The sequence below is a fragment of the Notolabrus celidotus genome, chromosome 11, assembly GCF_009762535.1.
Source record: "Notolabrus celidotus isolate fNotCel1 chromosome 11, fNotCel1.pri, whole genome shotgun sequence".
Taxonomy (NCBI): domain Eukaryota; kingdom Metazoa; phylum Chordata; class Actinopteri; order Labriformes; family Labridae; genus Notolabrus; species Notolabrus celidotus.
The window spans coordinates 4,549,845-4,576,004 of NC_048282.1; the positions used below are offsets into that span (position 1 = coordinate 4,549,845).

Sequence of the window (26,160 nt, forward strand, 5' to 3'; positions counted from 1 at the left end):
TTAGGAGTCATCTGGCAACAAAGAAAGGCAGAAAACTCATTACATTTTCTACTTTCAAGGTTTTATTTCAAGTTTAGTAGCTCATTTTGTTAATTTGTTTTGCTATAATGGATAAAATGTACTATTTTGTAGCTAACTTTAAAAAAAAGCATTCTGGAAGACATCTCACTTGTGTCTCGCCACCCCACAGGGAGTCCCAACCCACACTTTGGGAACCCCTGGTCTAGTCTACTGAATTACAACATTACATAAGAATGCATAATCAAACTTGCACATCATCATCATCATCATCAGTATCTGCTCACAAAGGATTCATAATGTAAAGTTGCATCAGCCCAAAATAAAGCTGCCGGTATGCCAGGTTGACAACATGACACCTTATTGTGCTCACCCAATGCACTCCTGTACAGTTAGTGGTGATATGAACCTTTAAACTTTTATATTTAAAAGATGAGTGCATGCTTTACATGCAATCTAACATTTCCATCCGTAAATTCATCAACTTCAGGTAAATTACAGAGGTCTCTAAACTCCACATGAGACACTTAACCATCCATTAAAGTGAGCTCAGCCGGAAAAAATGACTCCATCAAAAAGATGTTTGAACTCCACTGAACCCTGCAGGTAGGCTGCAAAGGTGCCTATTTATAAATGGGTTTAATGCCACTTGTAAAGTACTGAACTGTTACAGTATGCATGTTAATGGTGCAAAAGCAAGCGTTGAGCCAAAGTGGGTGTTTTAATTGTTTGCGTCCTAGGACTCACTTCCCCGGAATGCGTAAAAAGGCGACTTATTGTATTTTTGCATGTTTTAAACCTCAATTATCACAAAATGACACTCTTTTGAAATGTGCATACTTTACTTATAGACATATCAAACTGTGTCGTTTTTATTATGGGGGCTATTTTACAATCGTTTCGAACAAATGAGCGCAACTACAATGTTCAGATTTAACGATTTCCAATTTGAGTTGTTTACATGAGAAGGTTATGAAAGCAACAATAACAACAACAAACACCGTGCTAAAAACAGATCCACTACCTTTTTTCTCGCCTTGTCCGAGGAGCCCAGGTGAGGTCTTACCTGGCTGCGAGCTGAGTGCACGTTCCTCCTTCAGACGGACTCGAGCATTCCAGAGGTGGGATGTCAACACGCGCCAGTTCCGCTGGATTGTGAGGGCAGCTCCTCACATCAACTTGTATCTGAACTCCTCAGGGTGAAACCCGAGACCCGAGGCCGTCCCGCTGCTCCAGCATGGGCGTGGTGCTCCAGGGAAGGGTTATAAAAACCTCCACAGTGCAAATATTTCCAGGTCTTGTGCACACATGGTGTTTGAACGCAACACCTCACCTGCACCACGGATTACAGCCTTCTCGTGCCATCTATTGATTTCAAACTGCGTCACACGACAAGTGCTTTTATTCCTCATATACCTGCGACATAGCGTGAAGTATTTCTGTCAGTCTGGATTAATTGGAGTAACTTCATCAGCAGTTGCTTGCAGAGACAGCTGTTTCACATCAGAAGCTTGTTTTCCATTAAGATTGCATTATGCATGCCTCAGTCGTTTCTAAATAGCTGTGTTGGCACTTGAATCCACTCCAAGGAGGAATACACTTGACTGCTGGCTGGCTGATCAACAAGGTGCAGGGGTTGGTCATGGGTCCTATGTATGACTTACACAAGTGTGCACTATATTAAGTGTAAAAATGATTTAAATGTGAAAAACAATTTTCTTTTCAAACAGTAAAAGAACTCTTTGTCTTTCCACTCCTGTTTATTTTATTAATGTTACTGTATTGATTTTATCTTTGGGTATTTTATTTATAATCATGCCTTTTTAATTTTACCATTGCTGTTGTTTTCTGTCTCTGTTAGTCTGTGAAGCACTTTGAGCTGCATGTTTATATGTATGAAAGGTGCTATATAAATAAAGTTGAGTTGAGTTGAGTCTCTCTTTTAATTCATTTTTCTTCTGGCTGGTATAAATACCTACATTTTTACTTCTTTCTCAACGTGCAAAATAAAAACCAAATTATTTTCTTTCTTATCTTCTGCAGCAGTGAAACAGCTCTCCTAAAAGTCTGTAACAACCTGCTGTCGGCTGAAGATGCTGGGCGCTGCTCCATTTTAGTACTCCAGGACCTCAGTGCTGCGTTCGATACCGTGGATCACAAACTGCTAATTGGTAGATTGGAAAAGCGGGCTGGTATTTCTGATATCGCCTTAAAGCTGCTGTTGGTAGGAATGGTGTCAAAAATGTAAAAAAAATTCTGCTGGGTTTGGAGCAAAGGTCATAATACCCATCGGTGCTCATCGGTAAGTGAAGTAATTTGAGACTATTGTGAAATCTCTGTTTTTCAGTGCCTATGTATAAAGCAATGTTATTATTCCCCTCGTTCCCGTTATCACGGACCAATCAGAGCTAATCTCCAATCCTCTGTCCCGATTGGTACAGCAGCTCATCTTTTTTAGAACTAAAACATGTTCTCACATCACCCCAAATTCAGCATCCCTACACCGGCTCCCTGTTATTTTTAAGATTGATTTTAAGTCACTTTTAATCCCATTTAAAACACAACATGGACTCGCCCCTCAATACATCTCTGAGCTTTTATCCCCTCATGAACCAGGACGTAGTCTGAGATCCTCTGGCAGTGCCCTGCTTGCTTTTCCACGGTCTAGACTAAAAACTAAAGGTGACAGGGCCTTCGCTGTCGGAGCCCCCCCGACTGTGGAAGAGCCTGCCAGAGGAAATCAGACTTGCAGAGTTGGTCCATAATTTTATTTCACTACTCAAGACACACTTTTATAGTAAGTTATATCGTAGTTTATTTGTGAATTTATTTTATGTATTAACGTTTAACCTCTCTGCTTTTATTCTTTGCTTTTACCGATTCTGTGAAGCACTGTGTTACTTGTATTGAAAAGTGCTATACAATTAAAAATTGTTATCAGGAGTAGTATATTTTATGTCATGCCTTGTATCCAAGGTTATTCAGTAGAAAGTAGATTTTCCAGACATTAAAACACTCGAATGAGAAGTAGACATGCGCTGACTGCAGGAGGACAGTGCATTAAAATAAACTCTGCAATAATAACTCACATTGGCTAACCATCTTGACTTGAATGAAACCTAAACTGATAAGAAAGAGGGAGAAACAGATATGCCATGTTAAGTTTGCAGCACAGATTAGTTATCACAGATTTATTTTGAAATGAGAAACCACGTCGTCTCTGTAATCCTCACTGAAGTGCAACAACGCTGCATCTTACAGGAAGTCAGCAAAAACATTTAAAAAGTACTTCTCAAATGGCTTTCAACTCAAGTACTGTAGCTACACAATAGCTGGTTCTGTTAAAATGGGTTCTGAAAATAGCTCTTTAAGGTAGTCAGCGCAGACACTGAGAGTTAACAAGGCACATTAAATTACTGTGTTTTCACATGTCTGTAAAAGGAAGCAGGAGACCTTCACGTTAAGGTTCTCCCACCCTGCAGCTCCTGACTTCACTGAATGAAATGTATGACTTATTTTCAGTTAGCAGCACAAGCCTCTGGAGTCGTGTAGATTAAAATATGATGATATATCTTCAGATTCTTTCTGCAACCAAACCTTGTGAGGCTATATTCCCACTGTGTGTCACGTTTCTGTCAAAGAAAAATGACCGACTACACTTTAAGGTGTCAGAGCATCCCTTTTTTCTCTCCGTGCATCACTTTCTGTTAACACCGAGATGTATCAGCTACATTTTTTGAAGCATCCCTAAGGCAAAAGATCATAACCTGTGTCAAGTCCAAAGTCGACGTCCAGCTGATTTTGAGGACCTCATATGGACTGAAGATATGATCAGAGGAGGAAAAGAGAGGAAAGGAGGCTGTTTCCTCTTTTTTTGGCAGTATTTCCTGAACAGTCTTCGACATCACTGTTAAAACCATCTGATTGAAGTGTCGTAAAAGGAATGAGTGGTTTGAAGACAGTCTAGACATCACTGATGTGCATCCTTCGATGTCAGTGTAGAGTGATTTCCTGCTCCTCATCTTCATCAGCAGCTGAATCCTCTTTGTCGTCCCCATTCTGTCGCAGCAAGGGCAACTCGAGCTCTGGGCTCTTACTGTTGAGCTGCCTCAAAGACAAGCCCTTACCTGGTGGGACATATCACAGAAAATATCATGTCAGCATCATCACCTTAATAACTGTCTCCAAAATCAAAATGTTGCAGCAATGCTGGACGTGGATGTTGAGCTTCACAGTATGTTTGAATATCCATCATTATCCAGAATAAAAACAAACTGCAAGAAACCACTGCTAACATCTGAAGGAAAAACAGTTCATTGTTCTTTGTAATGGTGAGGGGCATCCTTAATTTCTCCTGATAGCAAACAGCAGAACAGTGCCTAAGAGCTGCTGCTTGTCAGGACCATAGACTGTTTAAATAATGGACGTAGTATCTGTGACGTCTGTTTATGAAGCGCTGTTTTGAAGCCAATCGTCGGTGGCAGCCATATTGGTAATAATGAACTCAACCTAACTTATGTTTAGCTAGTGTGACGTAAAGAGGCGGGCTTTTAGCCTCCTAGCCAACAGCTACAGTGTTCCCGTCATAGACTGTAAATAAAAATGGACAGCATTGCTCCGCCTCTTCCCATTGTACAGTTCTGAAGCCAAAAAATCCCGCTCCTGGGCGCCGCCATTGTGCAGCCAGAGCCTGTGAAGCCACTGTAATAAGCTCCGCCCTACAGCGTGACGTCACAAGACGCTGTGTGCCCTTTGAAGTTTCGTTCTACGGCGGCTGTGAATCAAAGGAAACCCGGAAGTAAAACCCCGTTTTTTAAACTCTAATAACTAACGAAAAAGAAACTTTTCAGAAAAAAGAGGCCTTGAACACAAAACAGTCAAATACTAACTACATATCACCACAGCATACGGATGTGAGAAACATTCTTACGACGTGTATTTATTTTTTTAAGTTTGACTGCTCCCCCATTCAAATGAATGGGGGAGACGGATTTTTTTGAACTATACTGCAGCCAGCCACCAGGTGGCAGTCACACTGCTGAAAGCCTCACCACCAGGGCCGTATCCAGCACGCTTGGTTCCAGCCTGTCAATCAAGTCAGCTGTGCCTCTCATTGGAAGACTCGTAATCTAAATATCTTTAAATTGCTGCGTTATGAAAAAATTAACCCCGTACAGTGTGTGCCGATCGAGAAATGAGCTATCCAGATTTTGAACCAGGCTGTAAACATGTTTATTTCTGCTCTAAAGATCGTCTTCTTTGAATGGGTGTGTATGTGGTTTCACGTACTTCCGGAGACAGCCTCAAGTGGACAATCGAGGAACTGCAGTTTTTAACACTTCCGTATTGGACTCATATTTTTAGACCGGAGGTTGCCCTTTGGTCTCAACTAGGAATGTAAATTCCAAGTATTTTCTGTGATTGATCTTTGGAAATGTTAACGATCAATTATCGATTAATCATTGAAAAAAAACGTAAACATTTTTCATGTCAAAAATAATGTGAAATACGTTTCCCCTGAGTCAAATTGTCCTTATCGGCAAAATATATATAACTGACAGTATAGAATAGCTACGGATCATATTGAGGTGTTCAAAATGTTGAACACACTGAATATCAACATGTGGAGCAGGCTCATAATCTCTGCGGACATACAGTCATAAAAGTGAAGGTTTAGACTTCAACAAGAGAACTGAACAGAAACATATTTCAGACTCAGTGTCCAGTGTTTCTGTTTTCTGTCTGTCTACTCGTTCTTACTGAGAAAAATAAGCATGTAAACGTGGTCAGGTGTCAGCCGGGAGCGCAACTGGGTCATAATCAGTCCGGCAGCGGAGAAAAAAAGTGCTCATGGAGACCTGTCACTCAGCCGCAGCCCCCAGCCCGCAACTGAGCACCTCTGCTGTGAGCTACACCTTCAGTCAGCTGATTCACATCGAAACATGCTTTAGACTTACAACACCTCCCTGATAGCTGAACCAAATATGAGACCACATGATGTTTGTTCCACAAGACGGAAAATTTAAACAAAAAAATGTGTTCGAGTACGTTCTTAACAAATAATTAATCAATACTCAATTAATTGTTGACATCCCTAGTCTCAACACAAAAACACATGTGTGATTTGGGCGGTAGAAGCATGGAGCTGGACTTTTAGGAAAAGTTAAACTCTTGAAATGAAAATATCTGAGTTTTGATCAATACGAGGAAGAGGACGGAAGAAACTCCAGCTGTGATTTATACAATTTCTATACATAACTAAATAAATACACATTGATAAACAACATATAAAACAAAATTATGGATAGGTAATCTTGTCTGTAGGGAATGTGTATTATACTTGATAGACTCTTGATCTGCTTTATGCCACAAGTGTCTACAGAATAATGATCAATAACAATAAAATGAGCACTTACTTTTTGAATAGTATGTTTTGAGTCCCACATGCAATGAAATTCCGCTCAGACAGACAGCGAATCCCAGCCAATTAAGCATGCTTATCCTGTCTCCCATTAGAGAGGCTGCCAAAAGCAGAGTGCACACCTCCTACAGAAAGACAAAGAATCAAGGGAGGGTGTTTTAGATGAGTCTGAACAAGACCAGAACCGTGCAAGGCTTCAGTTTTTATGAGGATGAAATAATCTTTACACAGCAGGAAACAAAAGCAGAGGGATTAATGTCAAATTAAGAAAGATAAAGTGTCCTTCTCATAGCCTGAAGCCTGAATCAGAGTCTTAGACTGTTTCTAAGTTTCCACACAAGCTACTCCGTGTGACCACTAAACCCCAACCTGCAGATTAAACATGGAAACTTTAGAGGAAATGTCCTGACACCAAAGAGCTAAACAATGAGCAGTGTTTGCTCATGGTGGAATTGTAGGTTTTCTGTAAATAATAATCAAGGCGCCAAGTCTAAACACGCTCTGTATGAAAAATACCACAGTATCACTTCTTTAGGATGTGGCGCCACAAGATTAAAAATGATTGACTGGACCACAAACAAGTTGTTTGGATGAAAACTATGAGTAATGAGCTAGTTAGCCTTCAGTTACACAGTAGACTCAAATATCAAACCCAGCTCTGTCAGGGTTTAAAGAGAAAGTCATTCAACACACACAGAGACTGAAAAGTACCTTAAAGATCCCTGATATGGATAAAGTGAGGCTGGAAGTCCGGGAGACGAGCAGGAACTCAGAGAAGCCCAGTCCGAAAGCCAGCGAGCCGCCGATGCTCAGTGTGAAGAGTGAATACAGGAGAGGCGAGAGCTCTGTGACCCGGAATAACTTCTCAGTGGTGCTGATGCTGAGTCCTGCAAAACAGACGGGAAGAGAACTCATCATGTCATGGTTACATGTAGGATATAATGAAGAATATCCAGTGGTGGACAAAGTCCACATCTTTATTACTTCAGTCAAAGTATAGATCCTCCTGGTCAAACATTACTCCAATACAAGTGAAAGTTGTTCAGTCAGATTCTGACTTGAGTTAAAGTCCTGGAGTACTTTCTTTTAAAAATACTGAAGTATTCAAAGTACTTTTTAAAATATCTCTAAACGTATTTTCACAAAGCATGAGGTCAATCAAGAATGCATGGGTGAACATTCTGCTCCGTTCTGTTTATCTAGAAAACATGATTTCATATCTAAAAAGTCTACCATGAAATATAAACTAAGTTACTACAAGCACAGACAAGTTTACAATGTTCCTCTGGAATCAAAGCAGTGTGTTAGCTCCAGACCTCCACATGCTCTCTCAGGTTAGATGCTGATGTTTTATAGGCTGTGATGAAGTTTGTGTGGTAAACAGATCAGAGATTTACAACAATACAAACAATCATTCTTTATTTCAAAACCTCAAACGTGGGTTTAAAATATGGCCGTGGTGCTCAGGTAGAGAATCATCATCCTTCTCAGTCATAGCCATCATCACCACGACTAAATGAACGCACTGATCTGAAGAACGTTTGATCTACGCTCAACTGAGGTACGGCTACACCACTGAGACAAACCAAACACAAGGACACCAACAGTTTACGTTCTTTGAGATCTGATTTCAGAAAAGAAGATTCATCAGCTGACTTCAAAGATAAAGTAGTGAGTAACTAGAGCACTGATAGAAATGTAGAGGAGTCAAAAGGATGATATTTGTCTTTAAATGGAGTAAAAGTAATAAGTTCCCCAAAAAATAATACTCAAGTAAAGTACAGATACTTGAAAAATGTACTCAAGTAAATTTACTTTGTTACTGTCCACCACTAAGCATATCACTTCGATCAATTCTGATAAGGATTTCCGCTTATTAGAAAGTATAAGGTAATGGCATTGCTAGCATTTACCTGCCAAATATTGTGTTTTATTTTGAGTTTACTCATTAGTTTACAATCACATTATGACTGATTACTGAAGCCCTCCTCTGATTTGTACAGCCATCCCATACTATATAAATAGTTTTAACTCTTGAATGACCTCCTACCACTGAGCTTAAGTTCAATGTTTTTTGTGGATTTAACACAAGTTATATTAAAATTGAGTAAAACATCTAGAATACTTGATTTAAAAGCACACAAAGGAGTACAATGCTCCACTTGAACACCTCAGTGAATAAAAAACACCTTCCCAGAAAGTGCAAAACAATTTGTAAACAATCTAAATGATACTGTGGCTCAGAGGGTAGAGTCGGTCGTCTATCAATCTGAAGGTTGGCAGTTTGATCCCAGCTCCGGCAGTCACATGCCGAAGTGTCCTTGAGCAAGACACTGAACCCCAAATTGCTCCCTCTGTTGTTCAGAGGTGTGTGAATGTGTATGAATGAAATCAGCTAATACTGATGGTCCCTCACTACATAGCAGCCTCTACCATCAGTGAGTAAATGGGTGTGAATGGGTGAATGTGTCAAGTAGTGTAAAAAGCGCTTTGAGTGGTCAGCCAGACTAGAAAAGCGCTATATAAGTATAAGTCCATTTACCATTTAAACCTGATGCCTCGGACTAGATTCTTTCTGTGTTCCCTGTCTTGTCAAATCTTTTAGATTTTAAGATTCTTTTAGTGGTTTTAAATCTCTGAATGGTCTCGTTCCTTCTTATTTCTAAGATTTGCTTTTATCATATGAGCCAATGAGAGCCCAGACTCAAGGTGAGGCAGCTTTTTATCATCACAGCCCACACCTGTGGAACACTCTACCTGTAGATCCGAGGGCTGACCAGAGCATCAACATTTTTAAAGGAAACTCAAGACTGACCTTTTTAGTGTCGCTTTTAACTGAGTTTTATTCTTATAACAGTTTTATTTATTTACTTATTTATTTTTTATTTTTTTATTTGATTCATTTATTCATTTATTTATTATCTAGTTCACATTTTAGTCACCTTTTATTTAATTTATTTAATTTATTATTTATTATTATCTTATGTATTTATTGATTTATTTTAAGTAGAGCATCTTACTTTCTTTTAATAATTTAATATTTTAGTGTTTTATTATCTTAGAAATGTATTTTATTTTGGTGAATTTAATTTCCTGTGTTGAGTTTTAACATCTTATGTTTCCTCCAGTGCTTCCTCATTAATATATCATGAGAGCGTTTCATCAGTTCATTCAGCAACTTATTATTTATCTTTCATTTATTTATTTATTTTATTATTATTGTTATTATTGTTGAATATATTGGGTTCTTAACCTTAGGACTGTAGGGTGGGTTTGGAGTCGGGGCTGGGGTTGGGATTAGGATGGGGGTTCTTTTCATTTTTATTTATATATATATATATATATATAAATATTTTTTTTTTTTAATTTTATTTTATTGATTCTATTTGAAGTTGTTTTTATGTTCAGCACTTTGTGTTACAATGTTATTGTATGAAAATCGCTTTATAAATAAAGTCTGATTGATTGATTGATTGATTGATTGATTGATTGATTGATTGATTGATTGATTGATTGATTGATTGATTGATTGATTGATTGATTGATTGATATCAGAATGTCTTGATAGTTTAATTTTGCTGAAGACTAATCATCGAACACGTGCCAAAGAGATATTGCTGAATGAATTATCAGTTTTGTGCACGTCACCTCGTCGCTCTGATTACAGGCATCTGTTCACGTAAACACAAGACCTTATGGTCTGTGACGGACTCTATGTTGAGAATAGACTATATGAGGGATGCAGCCATTTACTAACAGACTGAAATACCACGTTTCAAAGGTGCAGTGTGTAGAAATAGGAATATGAGCGACATCTAGTGGTCTGATTCTAGAATGAAGCCCTTGTTCCAAACTCTTCGCGTCACCTAATAGCGCCGGTGGAAGCTGAGGACCTTAAACTCTCCCAAAAATGGTAATTAGTTATCCAACATCGTGTTACCGTCAGACAAAAGACTAAAAGACGTTATTAAACTATGAGGACATCCTCAGGTCTCAGACTGAGGTATCAGACCTCTGATGAAAAAGCATCATGTCTCGGGAAAACCTCCGACTTCAGATGGAACAGCTACAGATATAAAAGATTTGTTTTATTCTAAAACACATGAAACAGGTCTTTAGTGTAAAAAGGTAAACAAAGAACGTCATCAAGACTGGTTTCCGTCATCAAGCTGTTGTTGTGTTTACTAAACAGCAGAAGTTGTGCTCTGCTTCAGTCACAAGATTCTTGGGTCTCATCTGTTGCAACAGAAATGATCTTATCTGTGAGTAGAGCATCACAGCTACTGATGGTTTGTGCTCGTCTGAAACAACTGGGTCCCTTGAGTTCATGTCAGGAAATACTCAACCATGTTTAGAGATAGTTTTTAATAAACTACGAACTTATTAACCGCTCCATTACAGCCCACTATGACACTTTACTTTAGAACAGGTGAATACTTAGCTGCTGTAGAAACATGATGGCGGTTCATGATGGCAGCCTCTGTCAGAAGACCTGCACCATATTTAAATATACGTACACTACCAGACAAAAGTTTGGAAACACCTTCTCATTCAAGGATTTACTATGAAAGAACATATATGGAATTATTGAATGAACAAAAAAGTGTTAAACAAAGCAGAATCTGTTTTATATTTTAGATTCTGTAAAGTAGCCCCCTTTTTCCTTCATGACAGCTTTGCACACTCTTGGTATTCTCTCAGTCTGCTTCATGAAGTGGTCTCCTGGAATGGTTTCTAGTTAACATGAGCCTTGTCAAGAGTTCATTTGTAGAATGACTTGCCTTCTTAATGTGTTTGAGACCATCAGTTGTGTTGTTCAGAGGTAGGGTTAGTACACAATGGATAGCTCTATTTGACTACTGTTGTAATCCAGATTATGGCAAAACCAGATTATTTCATAGTTTTGATGTCTTCAGTATTAATCTACAATGTTGAAAATAATTAAAATAAATAAAAACCATAGAATGAGAAGGTGTGTCCAAACTTTTCATTGGTAGTGTAGGTGATTATGAACACATTTTAACATAGTTATAAATATTACATCCCACCAAATCTGTTCTACTTAATGCTGCCAACGTCTACACACTGCACCTTTAAGGCGGTATAGTTCAGTTTACTTCAATAGTGTTAGAATGAGGATGAAGAACTACAGTTTAAAACAACACTGACCTTCATTAAACAGGAAGAGGGGAAAGAGGCCGAGGAACATGAGAGGTTGTAGGTGATACATGGCGTCTATCGGGTTCTGAAGGCCTGGAAGAGAACAACAAGGATCAAGCATACTTGTGTTAGCGGTTATATTGCAATTTTGTTTAGAAGGTTTAGCATTAATCTGGTTATATGGTTTTGTGACGTCATCTGCTCCACATACAGAATATTCATCATTCTAAACCAACACTGACCCAGCTCAGCTTTCTGCATCAGGACCTGAGTCAGGGTCCAGCGGATCCCCCCTATGAAGGACGCCAGCAGCACCATGGTGAAGCCCTCCAGGTTGAACTGAGTGGACTCGAATGTAAACATAAACAGACCAGAGGCGATGAGCAGGACCACCACGATCAGGAATGGGTTCTGGTGGGGAGGAACAAAGAAGGGTTTGAAATAAATATCAGGGAATAATAATGATGAGGATTTTATGATGTAACGTAGATTAGATTATACATACAGTGGGTACAGAAAGTTTTCAGACCCCCTTACATTTTGCACTCTTTGTTATATTGCAGCCATTTGCTAAAATCATTTAAGTTCATTTTTTCCTCATTAATATACACACAGCACCCCACACAGAATTGTAGACATTTTTTGCAGATTTATTAAAAAAGAAAAACTGAAATATCACATGGTCATAAGTATTCAGACCCTTTGCTGTGTCACTCGTATATTCAGCTCAGGTGCTGTCCATTTCTTCTGATCATCCTTTGAGATGGTTCGACGCCTTCACTGCAGTCCAGCTGTTTTTAATTAGATTGATTGGACTTGATTGGGAAAGGCACACACCTGTCTGTATAAGACCTTACAGCGCATGTCAGAGCAAATGAGAATCATGAGGTTGAAAGAACTGCCCGAAGAGCTCAGAGACAGAATAGTGGTGAGGCACACATCTGGCCAAGATTACAAAAGAATTTCTGCTGCACTGAAGGTTCCTAAGAGCACAGTGGCCTCCATAATCCTTAAATGGAAGACATTTGGGATGACCAAACTGAGCAATCAGGGGAGAAGAGGCTTGGTGAGAGAGGTAAAGAAGAACCCAAAGATCAGTGTGGCCGAGCTCCAGAGATGCAGTGGGGAGATGGGAGAAAGTTCTTGTAAGAGCCATGTTCATGTTTTTGGGTCAAGCTGTAAACCATATTCATTATTGTGCCACTGAGTGTCGCTGTCCTATTGCTTAGGGCACAGGTATACAGGTACGTCACAGGTATGGGATGTGTTTTGACCCCAAAAGGGCATATGGTTTTTGACCACTGTGGCGTCAGGCGGCATAGAGAAACCGTGACTGTATTGTTTGTTTGTTGGATTATTTTGTTCAATGAATGGAAACTGATGGACGCTGTATTCACTTTGCATGGTGCAGCAATAAAACGGATTGTATTATGCTGCAAACCAAAGACACGCCTGCAGAAATGTTATTGACACAACATACAGCAAGCGGTATTGTATTGACTTATGATAGTACAGCGCGTCAGCCAAGTCACCCCTGGCAGTAAAAAACACACCGGCAGCTTTAGTACTGGACTAAGCTTCTATAGTTCTAGAAAGTCAACCACCACTGCAGCCCTCCACCAGTCGGGGCTTTATGGCAGAGTGGCCGACGAAAGCCAAATCCAGGTGTGAAAAACTTGTTGCATCATTCCCCTCTGTCACGTCTGTCACATGTGCTCAGTGAACCTGCTCTCATCCGTGAAGAGTACAGGGCGCCAATGGGGAATCTTTGGCAAATGCCAATCGGAATGCACGGTGTTGGGCTGTGAGCACAGGCTCCACTTGTGGAAGTCTGGCCCTCATACCACCCTCATGGAGTCTGTTTCTCACAGTTTGAGCAGAAACATGCACATTAGTGGACTGCTGGAGGTCATTTTGTAGGGCTCTGGCAGTGCTCCTCCTGTTCCTCCTTGCACAAATGAGCAGATAGCGGTCCTGCTGCTGGGTTGTTATCCTCCTACGGCCCCCTCCATGTCTCCTGGTGCACTGGCCTGTCTCCTGGTATCGCCTCCATGCTCTTGACACTGCGCTGGGAGACACAGCAAACCTTCTTGCCACAGCGCACATTGATGTGCAACCCTGGATGAGCTGCACTACCTGAGCAACTTCTGTGGGTTGCAGACACCGCCGCATGCTACCTCTAGTGGTGAGGGCACTGGTAAAATGCAAAAGCGACCAAAAATCCGGCAGAAAGGATGAGGACAGGGAAATGGTCTGTGGCCTCCACCTGCAGAACCATTCCTTTATATGGGTTGTCTTGCTAATTGCCTCTCATTTCCACCTGTTGTCTGTTCCATTTGCACACAGCAGGTGAAATTGATTCACAATCAGTGTTGCTTCCTAACTGGACAGATTGGTATTACAGAAGTGTGATTGATTTGGAGTTACATTGTAATTTTTAAGTGTTCCCTTTATTTTTTTGAGCAGTGTATAATACTATGAATGAAGAAAATGTAGTTAATACATGATGTAAGTTTAAAAAGGAAAAATAAATGACTCACTGGCTCCTCCAGTTTAAAGAGCAGGGAGAAGAAGAGGATGAAGAGCACTGCTGAAGACTTGGTCATGGTGTACCTGAGACGACACAATAAGAGTCATAAAACAGCTGTGTTAATATAACTATTACAACCTAAAGAGAGTCAGTTTATATTGAAGATTTATATCTAACACAAAAAAACCCTAGTTATAAACTTACAAGCTGATGGTGATGAAGAGGAAGCTCCAGTTGGAAAGTCCAATATCCAGAGCTGTTGCCAAAGCTGAATATAGGAGACAAAACACCTTACCATAAATCTGTGTATCAGTGTTTACAGATATTACATTGTAAATAAAGACATATCAAAGGTTAAAATTACAGGAGTGTACATTCACCTAATAAAACAACCCTGGTCGAGGCAACTCCTTTATCAGTTCTAGACTATGGAGACATTAGGCGTGCTTCAGCCTCCACGTTAAAACCACTTGATGCAGTTTTTCACTCTGCACTGAGATTCATTACAGGTGATCTTAACAACACTCATCACTGCATCCTTTACAAAAAGGTGGGATGGTCCTCTTTAGCTGAAAGGTGTGATTTGCAAAGTCTATCTAAGTACGTTTGTTCTTCTCTTTCAGGTGATGTAACATTTTTTATCAACCTGAACTTTAGACACTCTGTGCTGTCAGTGCAAGTCTTCCTCTCTCATAACACAGCCAGTCAATACACATGATAAGAACAGACTATCAGCTCACTTCTCTCAGTCCCTGAATGCTTCCCTCTGAGCAGTGATATAAAAGTCTGAGATCCCTGCTCAGCTCTCACCTGTGGGTGCTACTTTGCGGAGGTAATCCCTCCAGCTCAGAACGATGCGTGGCTTCCCCGTCCAGCACTGCATGACTCGCCGTGTCAGAGTCGACAGGCAGAAGATGATGGTGAGGTGAACCAGCGTCATGAAGAGTGGGAAGTGGAAATCCTGAGAAATTAAAGGACAGGGTCATCTATGACGGCCTTACTGAGCATCCACTGTCTGAGTCTCTTCACAGTCTTGAAGTCTGAAACACTCAGAATTAACAACTCAAGACCGCCTCCTAGTGGGTGAATTAAAGTAGGGATGTGTGTCCCGACTTTCATCTGGATATCTTCAGACAAATATGTTCTGTTGGCAGATTTTCAAATACTACTACAGTATCATGTTGATTGAATTCAAATTGCCCATAATATTGAATTAACCATAATTAAATCTTTATTCCTTTATACAGATCCCCATTATCTGCAACTAACTCAGCAGCAACTCTTCCTGAGGTCCACATTAAAAAAACATACAAAATATACATGAAATACAAAAACTGAAAATGCTACAAATATGAAAAAGAAAAACTAAAGATACTACAAAAAAAAAAAATTAAAACTGAAAATGCTACAATCATAAAATAAAAAACTGAAAAAAATGCTAAAAACATAAAATAAAAAACGAAAAATGCTAAAAACATATTAAAAAAAAAAGCTTAAAATGCTAAAAACATAGAATAAAAAAAACTGAAAATGCTAAAAACATAAAATAAAAAAAACTGAAAATGCTAAAAACAAAACATAAAAATCTGAAAATGCTAAAAACCTAAAATGAAAAAAAACTGAAAATGCTAAAAACATAATAAAAAAAACCGAAAATGCTAAAAACATAAAATAAAAAAAACTGAAAATGCTAAAAACATAAAATAAAAAAAACTGAAAATGCTAAAAACATAAAATAAAAAAAACTGAAAATGCTAAAAACATAAAATAAAAAAACTGAAAAATGCTAAAAACAAAATTAAAAAAACCTGAAAATGCAAAAAACACAAAATAAAAAAACTGAAAATGCTACAAACATATATAAAAAAATTGAAAATGCTAAAAACATAAAATAAAAAAACTGAAAATGCTAAAAACATAAAATAAAAAAACTGAAAATGCTAAAAACATAAAATAAAAAAAACTGAAAATGCTAAAAACATAAAATAAAAAAACTGAAAAATGCTAAAAACAAAATAAAAAAAAACTGAAAATGCTAAAAACATAAAATAAAAAAACTGAAAATGCTAAAAACACAAATAAAAAACTGAAAATGCTAAAACATAAAATAAAAAAAAAACTGAAAATGCTAAAAACATAAAATATAAAAAACTGAAAATGCTACAAACATAAATAAAAAAACTGAAAATGCTAAAAACATTAAAAAAAAAACTGAAAATGCTAAAAACATAGAATTAAAAAAAATTAAAATGCTAAAAACATAAAATAAAAAAACTGAAAATGCTAAAAACATAAAATATAAAAAACTGAAAATGCTAAAAACATAAAATAAAATAAAACTGAAAATGCTAAAAACATAAAATAAAAAAAATTGAAAATGCTAGAAACATAAAATAAAAAACTGAAAAATGCTAGAAACATAAAATAAAAAAACTGAAAAATGCTACAAATATGAAAAAGAAAAACTGAAAAATGCTACAAAAATAAAATTACAAAAACTGAAAATGCTACAAACAAAATAAAAAAAACTGAAAATGCTACAAACATAAAATAAAAAAAAACTGAAAATGCTACAACATTAGATATCCCAATATCATCTGAATAACGTAAACAACAACTCTAACAGAATTTCAATATTAGATATTTACATCAATCATCCCTAATAAAAGCGTGCATGTCCTGTACTGGGGATGCTTTTATGTCTCTCCAGCAGTGTTTTGTGCAGAAGTTTACAAACAAAGTTGTGGTGCTGTTTTTAACATATTTAGAAACAGAATCTGAAACCACATAATTAATTGAAAATGGCAAAAACAACTTATTAAATGTTGACGCAGAAAATGTAACTGTTGTGGTGAATTAGATGCCTATTTTTAATTTTATGCAAGAACACCTTTGACAATAGCAGTGACCGGGTCCTGTTATCTCTCTGTTTCATCACTTCTTCTTTTAACAACACTCTGTAAGTGTTTGGTAAGAGAGGAGAACAACCACTGTCATCTCCAAAGCGGACTGTTTCCCCATTTTTGCTCGATGTAGGATTTCCGGAGCCCAGCAGTTCAGCGTCTCCTTTGTTGTATATTTTGTTTCATGGTGTGTTAAGTGTTTTCAGTTGGTGAAAACTCGGGACTGCAGGAAGGCCGGTTCATTACCCAAACTCTCTCACTACATGTTGCTGCCGTACAAGCAAAAAAAAGGGTTGCTCTAAAACCTGTATACTGTATATCATTCAGCATTAATGGTGCCCTCACAAATGTGAAGCTACCCATGCCGTGGGCACCTATGCACCCTCATACCATCCCAGATGCTGGTTTTTGAGCTGTGCACTTACATAAGCGGGTGGTGATGCATCCATGTTTCCAAACAGTAAATCAAATTTGACTCATCAGACCATCAGTTTTCCACTTCACCTCATTCTAATCAAAATGGGTTTATAATTAATTTTAAAATAGCAATGATATGTGAAAAGTGGGCAGTTTTCAATTAAACATGAGGTTTCAATGTTTGAGAAATGTTCCCCTTCTTTTTCTACTTCCCACAGTGTCCCATCTTTTCTGTAAGCATGGTCGTCTGAGCTTGTTCACTTACCTTCATCAGCCATTTGTTATAGAAGGTGATGCCTATAGAGAAGGCATAGTATAGGAGAACTAGTCCAACAGTGCGAATCCCCCGGCAGAGGAACTGGACAGGGCACGCCATGGAGGGCAGCCAGGACCAGGTCCTGAAAAGACTGCTACTTTAAAAAGTTCATCTCCTCACTGAATGTGCAGAAAACAGCAGATTCATTCAGAGTGGGGAGACAGAGAGGGGGGACGGAGAGGGGAGAAGAAGAGGGGGAAAGAGAGGGGATTAGAGTTTCGTCACATGACGTGAATACAATAATGTTAAGCACGGGAGCCCTAAAAGGACATGATTAAATACATTTCATTTTCTCCTTTTCTCGTATTATTTTTCTCGTTCTATCAAGAAACAGAGAAAATAAATAATAAATAATAAATGTATTTAATCATGTCCTTTAGGGCTTCCGTAGTGCTGTAACATTAACCGTTAATTCTAAATTTAATTAACAAAAATGTTCATTTGTACAGAAGCATTAAAAGGACATGATCCATAACATTTTATTTTCTCAGTTTCCTTGAGATAACAAGTTAATTTTGTCGCTATCTGGAGATCTCGACTTATTTTTCTCTTGATAATGGGATCATTTGTCTCATTTTATCCAGAGAATGAAGCTCCTTTTTTGTGTTTTTGACTTTAAACCTGTAAGATAAATATCTCATAACAAAATGTTTTCTTATTCTTTCCTGAGGCAAAAAGTTCTAAACAATGTTTGAGAACAAAAAAACCTAAATAAACAGATAACAGGCCTTACCTGTTACCTGAAGTTACTTGGTTACCATGTGTATAAATGTGCTCCTTTTATGTTAAATACAGAAGCCCTAAAAGAACTTGATTAATACATTTTATTTTCTCCTTTTCTCCTCTTATTTTTCTAGTTATCTGGAGAAAACAGAGAAAATAGAATGTTGTAATCATGTCCATTAGTGCTGTAACATTAATCGTTATTTCTAAATTTAATTTACAAAAACATTCCTTTGAATTGAAAGCCTAAAAAGACATTATTAACAACATTTTATTTTCTCGTATTTCTCGAGATAAGTTATTTGGTTGTCATCTCAAAATCTCGACATATTTTTCTCATGATAATGGGAACATTGATCTTTTTTTAAATCACGTTTTTTGTGTTTTTGATCATCGACCTGTAAGATAAATGTCTTGTTACAAAATGTATTTCTATTCTTTACTGAGGAAAATTTTCTAAACAGTGTTTGGGGAAAAAAAACAATTAAAAAAACTGATAACAGGCCTTTCCTATTACCTAGTTACGATACGATACGATGTACTTTATTGTCCCCGTAGGGAAATTTGTCTTTGACATCAGTGCTGCATGTTACCTGCTCCTACAAAAATCACCACAATGACACAAGAACACATAAATAAATAAGAAAAAGTACAATAAATAATACACATTCATACAACACACAGCATACTCTTAAGGAGAGAGCACCATGACACTGTCCCCACCCTAACAGGCTATTTACTATTAAAAACTCTGATAGAGGTTGGCACAAAGGAGTTTTTAAAACGAGTTCCTTGGTTACCATAAATGTGCTCCTTTTATGTTTAGTACAGAAGCCCTGAAAATACATGATTAATACATTTTATTTTCACTGTTTCTTGTCTTATTTTTCTTGGTATCTGGAGAAAACAGAGAAAATAAAATGTATTTAATCATGAGCTTTAGGGGCTTCCGTAGTGCCTCAACATTAACCGTTATTTCTAAATTTAATGAACAAAAATATTATTTTGCACCGAAGCACCAAAAGGACATGATTGAGAACATTTTATTTTCTCAGTTTTTTCGGGATAAGCTAATTATTTGTCATTATCTTGAGATCTCAACTTATTTTTCTCATGACAATGGGATCATTTACCTCATTTTATCAAGTTTTTTGTGTTTTGGACTTTAAAACTGTGAGATACATGTCTCATAACAAATACGTTTTTATTCTTTACTGAGGTAAAACTTTCTATTCACCTGAAGTCAAATGTGCTCCTTTTATGTTTAGTACAAAAGCCCTAAAAGGAAATGATTAACACATTTTATTTTCTCTGTTTTCTGTTCTTATTTTTCTCGTTATCTGGAGAAAACAGAGAAAATGAAATGTATTTAATTAAGGGGTTTTTTGGGCTTCCATAGTGCATTAACCGTTATTTCTAAATTTAAATTACAAATATGTTCATTTGTACGAAAGCACTTAAAGGACATGATTAATAACATTTTATTTTCTCAGTTTCGTTGATATAACAAGTTAATTTTTGTTATGATAATGGGATCATGTATCTCAATTTATCCCATTTTTTGTTTTTAGCTTCAACTGTAAGATAAATGTCTCCTAACAACATGTCTTTTTAGTCTTTACTGAGGCAAAATGTTCTAAACAATGTTTGCAAACAAAAAAAAAATAATAATAATAATAATAATAATAATAAAATAAATTGATAACAGGCCTTGTTTACCTGAAGTTACTTGGTTACCATATGTATAAATGTGCTCCTTTTATGTTAAATACAGAAGCCCTAACAGAACAAAATGAATAAATACATTTTATTTTCTCAGTTTTCTGGCCTTTTTTTTTCGAGTTATCTCGAGAAAACTGAGAAAATAAAATGTATTTAATTATGGGTTTTTTTGGGGCTTCTGTAGCACATTAACCGTTATTTCTAAATTTAATTTTTTTTTTAATGGTTTCCAATGGAAGCCCTAAAAGGACATGATTGATACAATTGTATTTTCTCAGTTTTCTCGAGATAACAACAAAATTACCTTGTTATCTTGATTTACTTTTCTTGTGATAATGGGATCATTTATCTCTTTTTATCCAGAGAATGAAGCTAATTTTTTTATTGTTTTTGATCTTCAACCTGTAAGATAATGTCTCATAACATGTCTTTTTATTCTTTACTGAGGCAAAATGTTTTATACAATCTTTGTGAAAAAAACCTAACAGTAATAATAATAATGATAATAAAGTAAACTGATAACAGGCCTTTACTGTCACCTGAAGTTACTTGGTTACTGTTTTTTGTTTTTTTTTTATTTACTGTCTATGGTTACTGTATGTAAATATGTGATCCCTTTCTGTTTAATGCAGAAGCCCTAAAAGACACATGATTAATACATCTTATTTCCTCAGCTTTCTGTTTATCTAGAGAAAACAGAAAATAAAATGCATTAATCTTGTCCTTTTAGGGCTTTCGTAGTTTATTATAAGTATAATTCAGTCTATGGTATAATTCTGCATTTCTCAATGATAGCTTCATGTCAACATAACTTTGAAGCTTACATCTGCTAATGTTAGCCTCAAAGCATGACAGCTAGCAGTGAATGCACACGTATAATACATGTTGAGCGCAGTTTGATAACAAGTTATTTCACATGAAGTGGGTTACTTCATTATAAAAATAAGAAGCTGAATACAGGATTCACTCACGAGATGGTAGTTCCTCTGGGTTTAACAGGTCCCATTGTTTTCAGGGCTCACTGTGTTGCATCTCTCTCTCAGCTGTTGTTGTTATAAGCACACAGAGATAAAGTTTAGAAGGCTCGAATAGCCCAGTCTGTGGACACATGAACCTTAGATCTGACGTGTAAAGTTGCAGCACGAGTAGTTAAGCCTCTATCTCTGCCCTCTGTAACTAGTGACAGAGTACACAGCTCCTGCAGCGTGGCGTCGTGTCACTCTCCTGCAGACTCCTGTGATTATATCTCTCCGTGAACAATGACCCTGCTTATTCCGCTTCAGCAAGTCACATGCATAACAAACAAAGACACAGCTCGACTCAGAGCTGACCATTCTTTAATTCGGTATCAGCATAACAGGAAGTAGAGCTATTTCATTTAATGTGACTTTTACTGTTTAGGTTGGGGTTGCTCGCTACCGCCCCCGTGTGGCTGCATTAAGAAACAACATGCTAAGTGCTAAATACTTTATTTTTGTTGATTAAATGTGGAACCACACGTAAAATAAGAGTTCTGTATATCCCAAAAAACCTACAGACGGTCATCTTGACTGTTAAGTGGAGTCACATTTGTAAACGTTGTACTCTTTGTTGTGTTGTAACCGTTTAAAGAAGTGGCCACTAGGGGGCAGTGTTTTCTACAGCCTGCTTATTTTTTCACTTCCGCAGTCGAAGAAACCCGGAAGTAAACACGAGCAGCAGATTGTTGTGATCCTGCATTGAGAAAGGTAACGTTTTACATTCGTAGTTTGTGTTTTTGTTCACTTCATCCAGATAAATTGAATGTTTAAAACAACTAGCAGCAAACATAGGGATTGATAAAGAATGGACAATCGGATTTGTAAGGTCTCCTGGTCCTCTGTGGTTTTTGCCTGAACCCGTTGTTCATGTATCTCTGGTTGGTCGGGTGAAAGAAAGCAATCCTCTGACTAGTGTGGTCAACAACTTTGTAAATCGTTTTCAGAGAGAGTGTCTGCAGATTTTTACTGACGGGTCTGTGGATCCAGTCTCTGGAAGATCTGGGTTTGGGTTTGAGTTCTCTGGGCTATGTGGGGTGGAGGAGGTTAAACTGGCTATAAGCTCAGATATGCTCAGATTCAGTCGCTGCTCTGTTGGCTCTCCAACATGGGACATCTAGGGCTCGTCCTGACCTGCTGTGGGAGATCCTATGCTGTCTGCGCAGGGTTAAAAAATCAGGAGGCTCCGTTGAGTTGATGTGGGTGCCTGGTCTCTCAGGGATAGAAGGTAATGAAATAGCGAGTAGATTGGCGAAAGAGTCTCTGCTAAAAGACTTAGCTGAGTTTCATTCAGCATGTCATTTTCTCTTGTAGGCATGAAAGGCGGATATTGCACAGAGAACTGTTGGATCTGGGGGTCTCTCTCTTTTCCTTTAAGACTATCTTTACCGCTGATACGCAGTCTCCATTGATTGGTCGAGCAGTTTTACGGTTTCTAAAAAAAAACTGGGCTGTATGCCAGATTATAAGTACATTCAGGTCCATAAATATTGGGACATCGACACAGTTCTCATCTTTTTGGCTCTATACACCACCACAATGGAGTTCAAATTAAACAAACAAGATGTGCTTTAAAGCACATCTTGTTTGTTTAATTTGAAATCCATTGTGGTGGTGTATAGAGCCAAAAAGATGAGAATTGTGTCAATGTCCCAATATTCATGGACCTGACTGTAGGTATTAAAACCCAGCCTGTGGAGGGCAGCGTTACACTCCCCAGTGTACAGCCTGCCTGAATATCAGAAGAAGAAGAAGAAATTGAATGTTTACACCTCTCACTGCTGGATGACTTGAGTTACGTTTAACTTAACTGTCACTGTGTTGCTTCTTGTAACAGAATGGCGGACGAGGATGATGAGACCGGCTTCGAGGAGGAGATGGAGGACGGGTCCAGTGGGATGGATATGGGCCACGGGAAGAGAAAGAGGCTCTTCTCCAAGGAGCTCCGCTGTATGATGTACGGGTTTGGAGACGACCAGAACCCCTACACAGAGTCCGTGGATATCCTGGAGGATTTGGTGATTGAGTTTATCACGGAGATGACCCACAAAGCCATGTCTATAGGGCGCCAGGGCCGCGTCCAGGTGGAGGACATAGTTTTCCTGATTCGGAAGGATCCCAGGAAGTTCGCCAGAGTGAAAGACCTCCTGACCATGAACGAGGAGCTGAAGAGGGCCAGGAAAGCTTTCGACGAGGCAAACTACGGCTCCTAACCTGGATAAGGGACTATTTTTAAGTTCAGTTTCACTCGGCGGTTCATTTCTTTTATTTTCATACACTTTATCGTAAAATGTTGTCCCAACGACGTACTGAGAGAACTTGGACAAACTGTAGTTATTTTCACCTTGAACTGACATAAAATAAGATTCTCTCCTTGCATTGCATCTAAATAGGGATTGAATCAAACCACGCCATTTTTTGCCAATGTTTATTTTTTTTATCAAAAGAAGGGCCTTCTGGATTTCAGGGCCATCGTAAGTTTGAGTCAATACCTGGAAAAATAACAATAAAGGTCTTTGTCTCCATCAACTTTGTTGTGAATATTTTAGTTTAGTTTAGAACCCTTGAATGTCCTCAAAGAGACAATTTGTGATACATCGCAGCTTTAAAACATGAAAAGTACATCAGACACACGACAAGAATGATCCAAATAATAATAATAATACATTTTATTTATAGATGCCTTTCTGGACACTTAAAGCTGCTGTGAGGAACTTCTGGTTTGTATTGATTCTTGCGCCACCTTGTGGACAAAGTGATACCTCTTATCTCTTGTCCTGTAAATGCAAAATTAGTGTCTTCAGACAATAACCTCATCCTGTTGTCTTTTAACATTTAGATTTATCACGCAATGTGATTATTTGCCATGAAAACAGCCAAAAAAGGGTGTTTCTAGAGTGAGATGTCAATCAGCTGTTCTGTCACCTACCCCCTCAGAATAGTTTCAGGCATTAAAAATGGCAACAGAGAAAGTATCGGTGTTATTGTGGATGGTCTGGTTTGCTTTTGAGGGTCATAAAGAGGCATCAGTATCGATTTCAGTCTGTTTCTCAGCCAGTTAAAAACTCCTCATAGTACCTTAAAGGTCACCTTACAACATACCAACAGTAAAAAAACAACATTCAACAGTAAATAAATACACAAATACAACAGAATAACAATGCAATACTAGAAAAATTAAAGTGAAGTCATGATGAAAGTGAAAGTGAAGTCATTCCAGTCCCATAGAGACCGATTCAAGCGAGTAGGCTTGGTGGAAAAGGTGAGATTTGAGGCGGGATTTGAAGGTGGTGGGAGAGGTGGAGTTTTGTACGCTCTGGTGGAGAGAGTTCCAGAGGCGGGTGGCCGAGCGGCTGAAGGCTCTGGACCCCATGGTGGTCAAGCGAGCAGGTGGGAGGGTGAGTTGGGTGGAAGAGGAGGACCTGAGACTGCTGGTGCGGAGGAGCTCAATGAGGTCCTGAGGAGCTCAGTTGTTGATGGCCTTGAAAGCGAGGAACAGAATCTTAAATATGATATTTAATGGAAGCCGGTGGAGTTGCTGCAGGACAGGTGTGATGTGGCTGGTGGAGGGGGTTCTGCTGATGATTCTGAACCAGTTGAAGTTTACCTGTAGTAAATACCTGTAGTAGCTGTTTTCATTACTGCAATAAGACTACCTAGACAGTGATGACATCATTTTCACAGTAACTGTTACTGCTCTCTCAGCCAAATGCGTATCAACAATCATTTAGCAACAATCATATTACAATAAAAATAAATGAAATAACACTTGGTGTACTTATAGACAACCTTAATTTAATCACTAGTGCATCTTATTTAGTCGAGTTATCGCCGTGGGGATGAATAATCTTTTGTATGGTTGGTTCTGATCTTGTGGTTTCTATACCTCTGACCAGAAGGGAGCTGAAACTCCACTGAGAGTGGGTGTAATGAGTCCATGCAGACTTTGCCTTCACAGCCAGCCTGCTCAGGTACAGCTGCTGTAGGTCAGCTTGCTGCTCCCCCATCATCTTCCTACAAATTTTCCTAATTTGTTCTTATGTGTAATTTTAGCGTGACCATACCAGCATACAATACAATAACAAAGGATGCTTTCAATAAAAGGTGTATAAAATAAAGTTATAATTGTGTTGTCAATATCAAAAAATCTCAATTGCCTCTGAAAATACACACGCTGTTGTCCTTTTTTAAAAACAGCATCATCACATGAGTCCCAGGAGAATTTGAGATCTATAAGGAGACCAAGATACTTGTACTCTGTCACCTCCTGAATCTCCTCTCCTCTGATGAAGCAGGGGGCGGAGCCTCAATGATCAGCTCTTTGGAAACACCTTCTCATTCAAGGGTTTGTATTTATTGTAATGATTGTAAACACTGTAGACTAATACTGAAGACGTCAAAGCTATGAAAGAACATATATGGAATTATTGAATGAACCAAAAAGTGTTAAACAAAGTAGAATATGTTTTATATTTTAGATTCTGTAAAGTAGCCCCCTTTTTCCTTCATGACAGCTTTGCACACTCTTGGTATTCTCTCAGTCTGCTTCATGAAGTGGTCTCCTGGAATGGTTTCTAATTAACATGAGCCTTGTCAAGAGTTCATTTGTAGAATGACTTGCCTTCTTAATGTGTTTGAGACCATCAGTTGTGTTGTTCAGAGGTAGGGTTAGTACACAATGGATAGCCCTATTTGACTACTGTTGTAATCCAGATTATGGCAAAACCAGATTATTTCATAGTTTTGATGTCTTCATTATTAATCCACAATGTTGAACATAATTAAAATAAATAAATTGAATGAGAAGGTGTGTCCAAACCTTACACTGGTAGTGTATTCAGTGTAAATTGTGAGGCCTCACACCAGTTTACAAAGTCGTTTAACACTGGACCATGTTCCACTTTATCCTGCTTCAGTAGGCTGACCAAGGCGGC

At 38.1% G+C, this 26,160-nt stretch overlaps 3 protein-coding genes across 4 annotated transcripts in view; 1 reads left to right on the plus strand and 2 right to left on the minus strand.

The window, feature by feature from the left end:
- Nucleotides 1-1,720, minus strand: part of LOC117821376 (collagen alpha-1(XX) chain) — a 64,553-nt gene extending 62,833 nt beyond the window's left edge. The window contains exon 1 of one of the 2 annotated variants that reach the window (XM_034695590.1): nucleotides 1,085-1,720. The gene's annotated coding sequence lies outside the window, so the exon portion shown is untranslated. Of the gene's footprint in view, nucleotides 1-1,042 lie in introns of both variants that reach the window. The other variant, XM_034695591.1, reaches the window with a different exon arrangement.
- Nucleotides 1,721-3,176: 1,456 nt separating this feature from the next.
- slc35c2 (solute carrier family 35 member C2) lies at nucleotides 3,177-21,618 on the minus strand. Its single transcript, XM_034695592.1, has 10 exons — nucleotides 21,182-21,618; nucleotides 17,715-17,884; nucleotides 14,940-15,090; nucleotides 14,334-14,397; nucleotides 14,140-14,212; nucleotides 11,842-12,010; nucleotides 11,609-11,692; nucleotides 7,151-7,326; nucleotides 6,435-6,564; nucleotides 3,177-4,145 (listed from the first exon to the last, which is right to left on the minus strand). The coding sequence occupies exons 2-10, from the start codon at nucleotides 17,823-17,825 to the stop codon at nucleotides 4,012-4,014; spliced, it is 1,092 nt and encodes a 363-aa protein (XP_034551483.1). The 5' UTR covers nucleotides 17,826-17,884; nucleotides 21,182-21,618; the 3' UTR covers nucleotides 3,177-4,011.
- A 189-nt stretch (nucleotides 21,619-21,807) lies between these two features.
- Nucleotides 21,808-23,755, plus strand: taf13 (TATA-box binding protein associated factor 13). The gene is made up of 2 exons (XM_034695593.1): nucleotides 21,808-21,937; nucleotides 23,064-23,755. The coding sequence occupies exon 2, from the start codon at nucleotides 23,065-23,067 to the stop codon at nucleotides 23,437-23,439; it is 375 nt and encodes a 124-aa protein (XP_034551484.1). The 5' UTR covers nucleotides 21,808-21,937; nucleotide 23,064; the 3' UTR covers nucleotides 23,440-23,755.
- The last annotated feature ends 2,405 nt before the right edge of the window (nucleotides 23,756-26,160 follow it).

Bases quoted from the DNA above. Each gene is read 5' to 3' on its own strand.
- slc35c2 (XM_034695592.1), bottom strand. From the start codon at position 17,825: ATGGCGTGCCCTGTCCAGTTCCTCTGCCGGGGGATTCGCACTGTTGGA. The intron at 6,565-7,150 runs GTACTTTTCAGT...GTCTTTCTGTAG, and splicing joins CCATATCAGGGATCTTTAAG to GAGGTGTGCACTCTGCTTTT. The intron at 4,146-6,434 runs GTAAGTGCTCAT...ATGTCCCACCAG, and splicing joins CAAAACATACTATTCAAAAA to GTAAGGGCTTGTCTTTGAGG.
- taf13 (XM_034695593.1), top strand. From the start codon at position 23,065: ATGGCGGACGAGGATGATGAGACCGGCTTCGAGGAGGAGATGGAGGAC.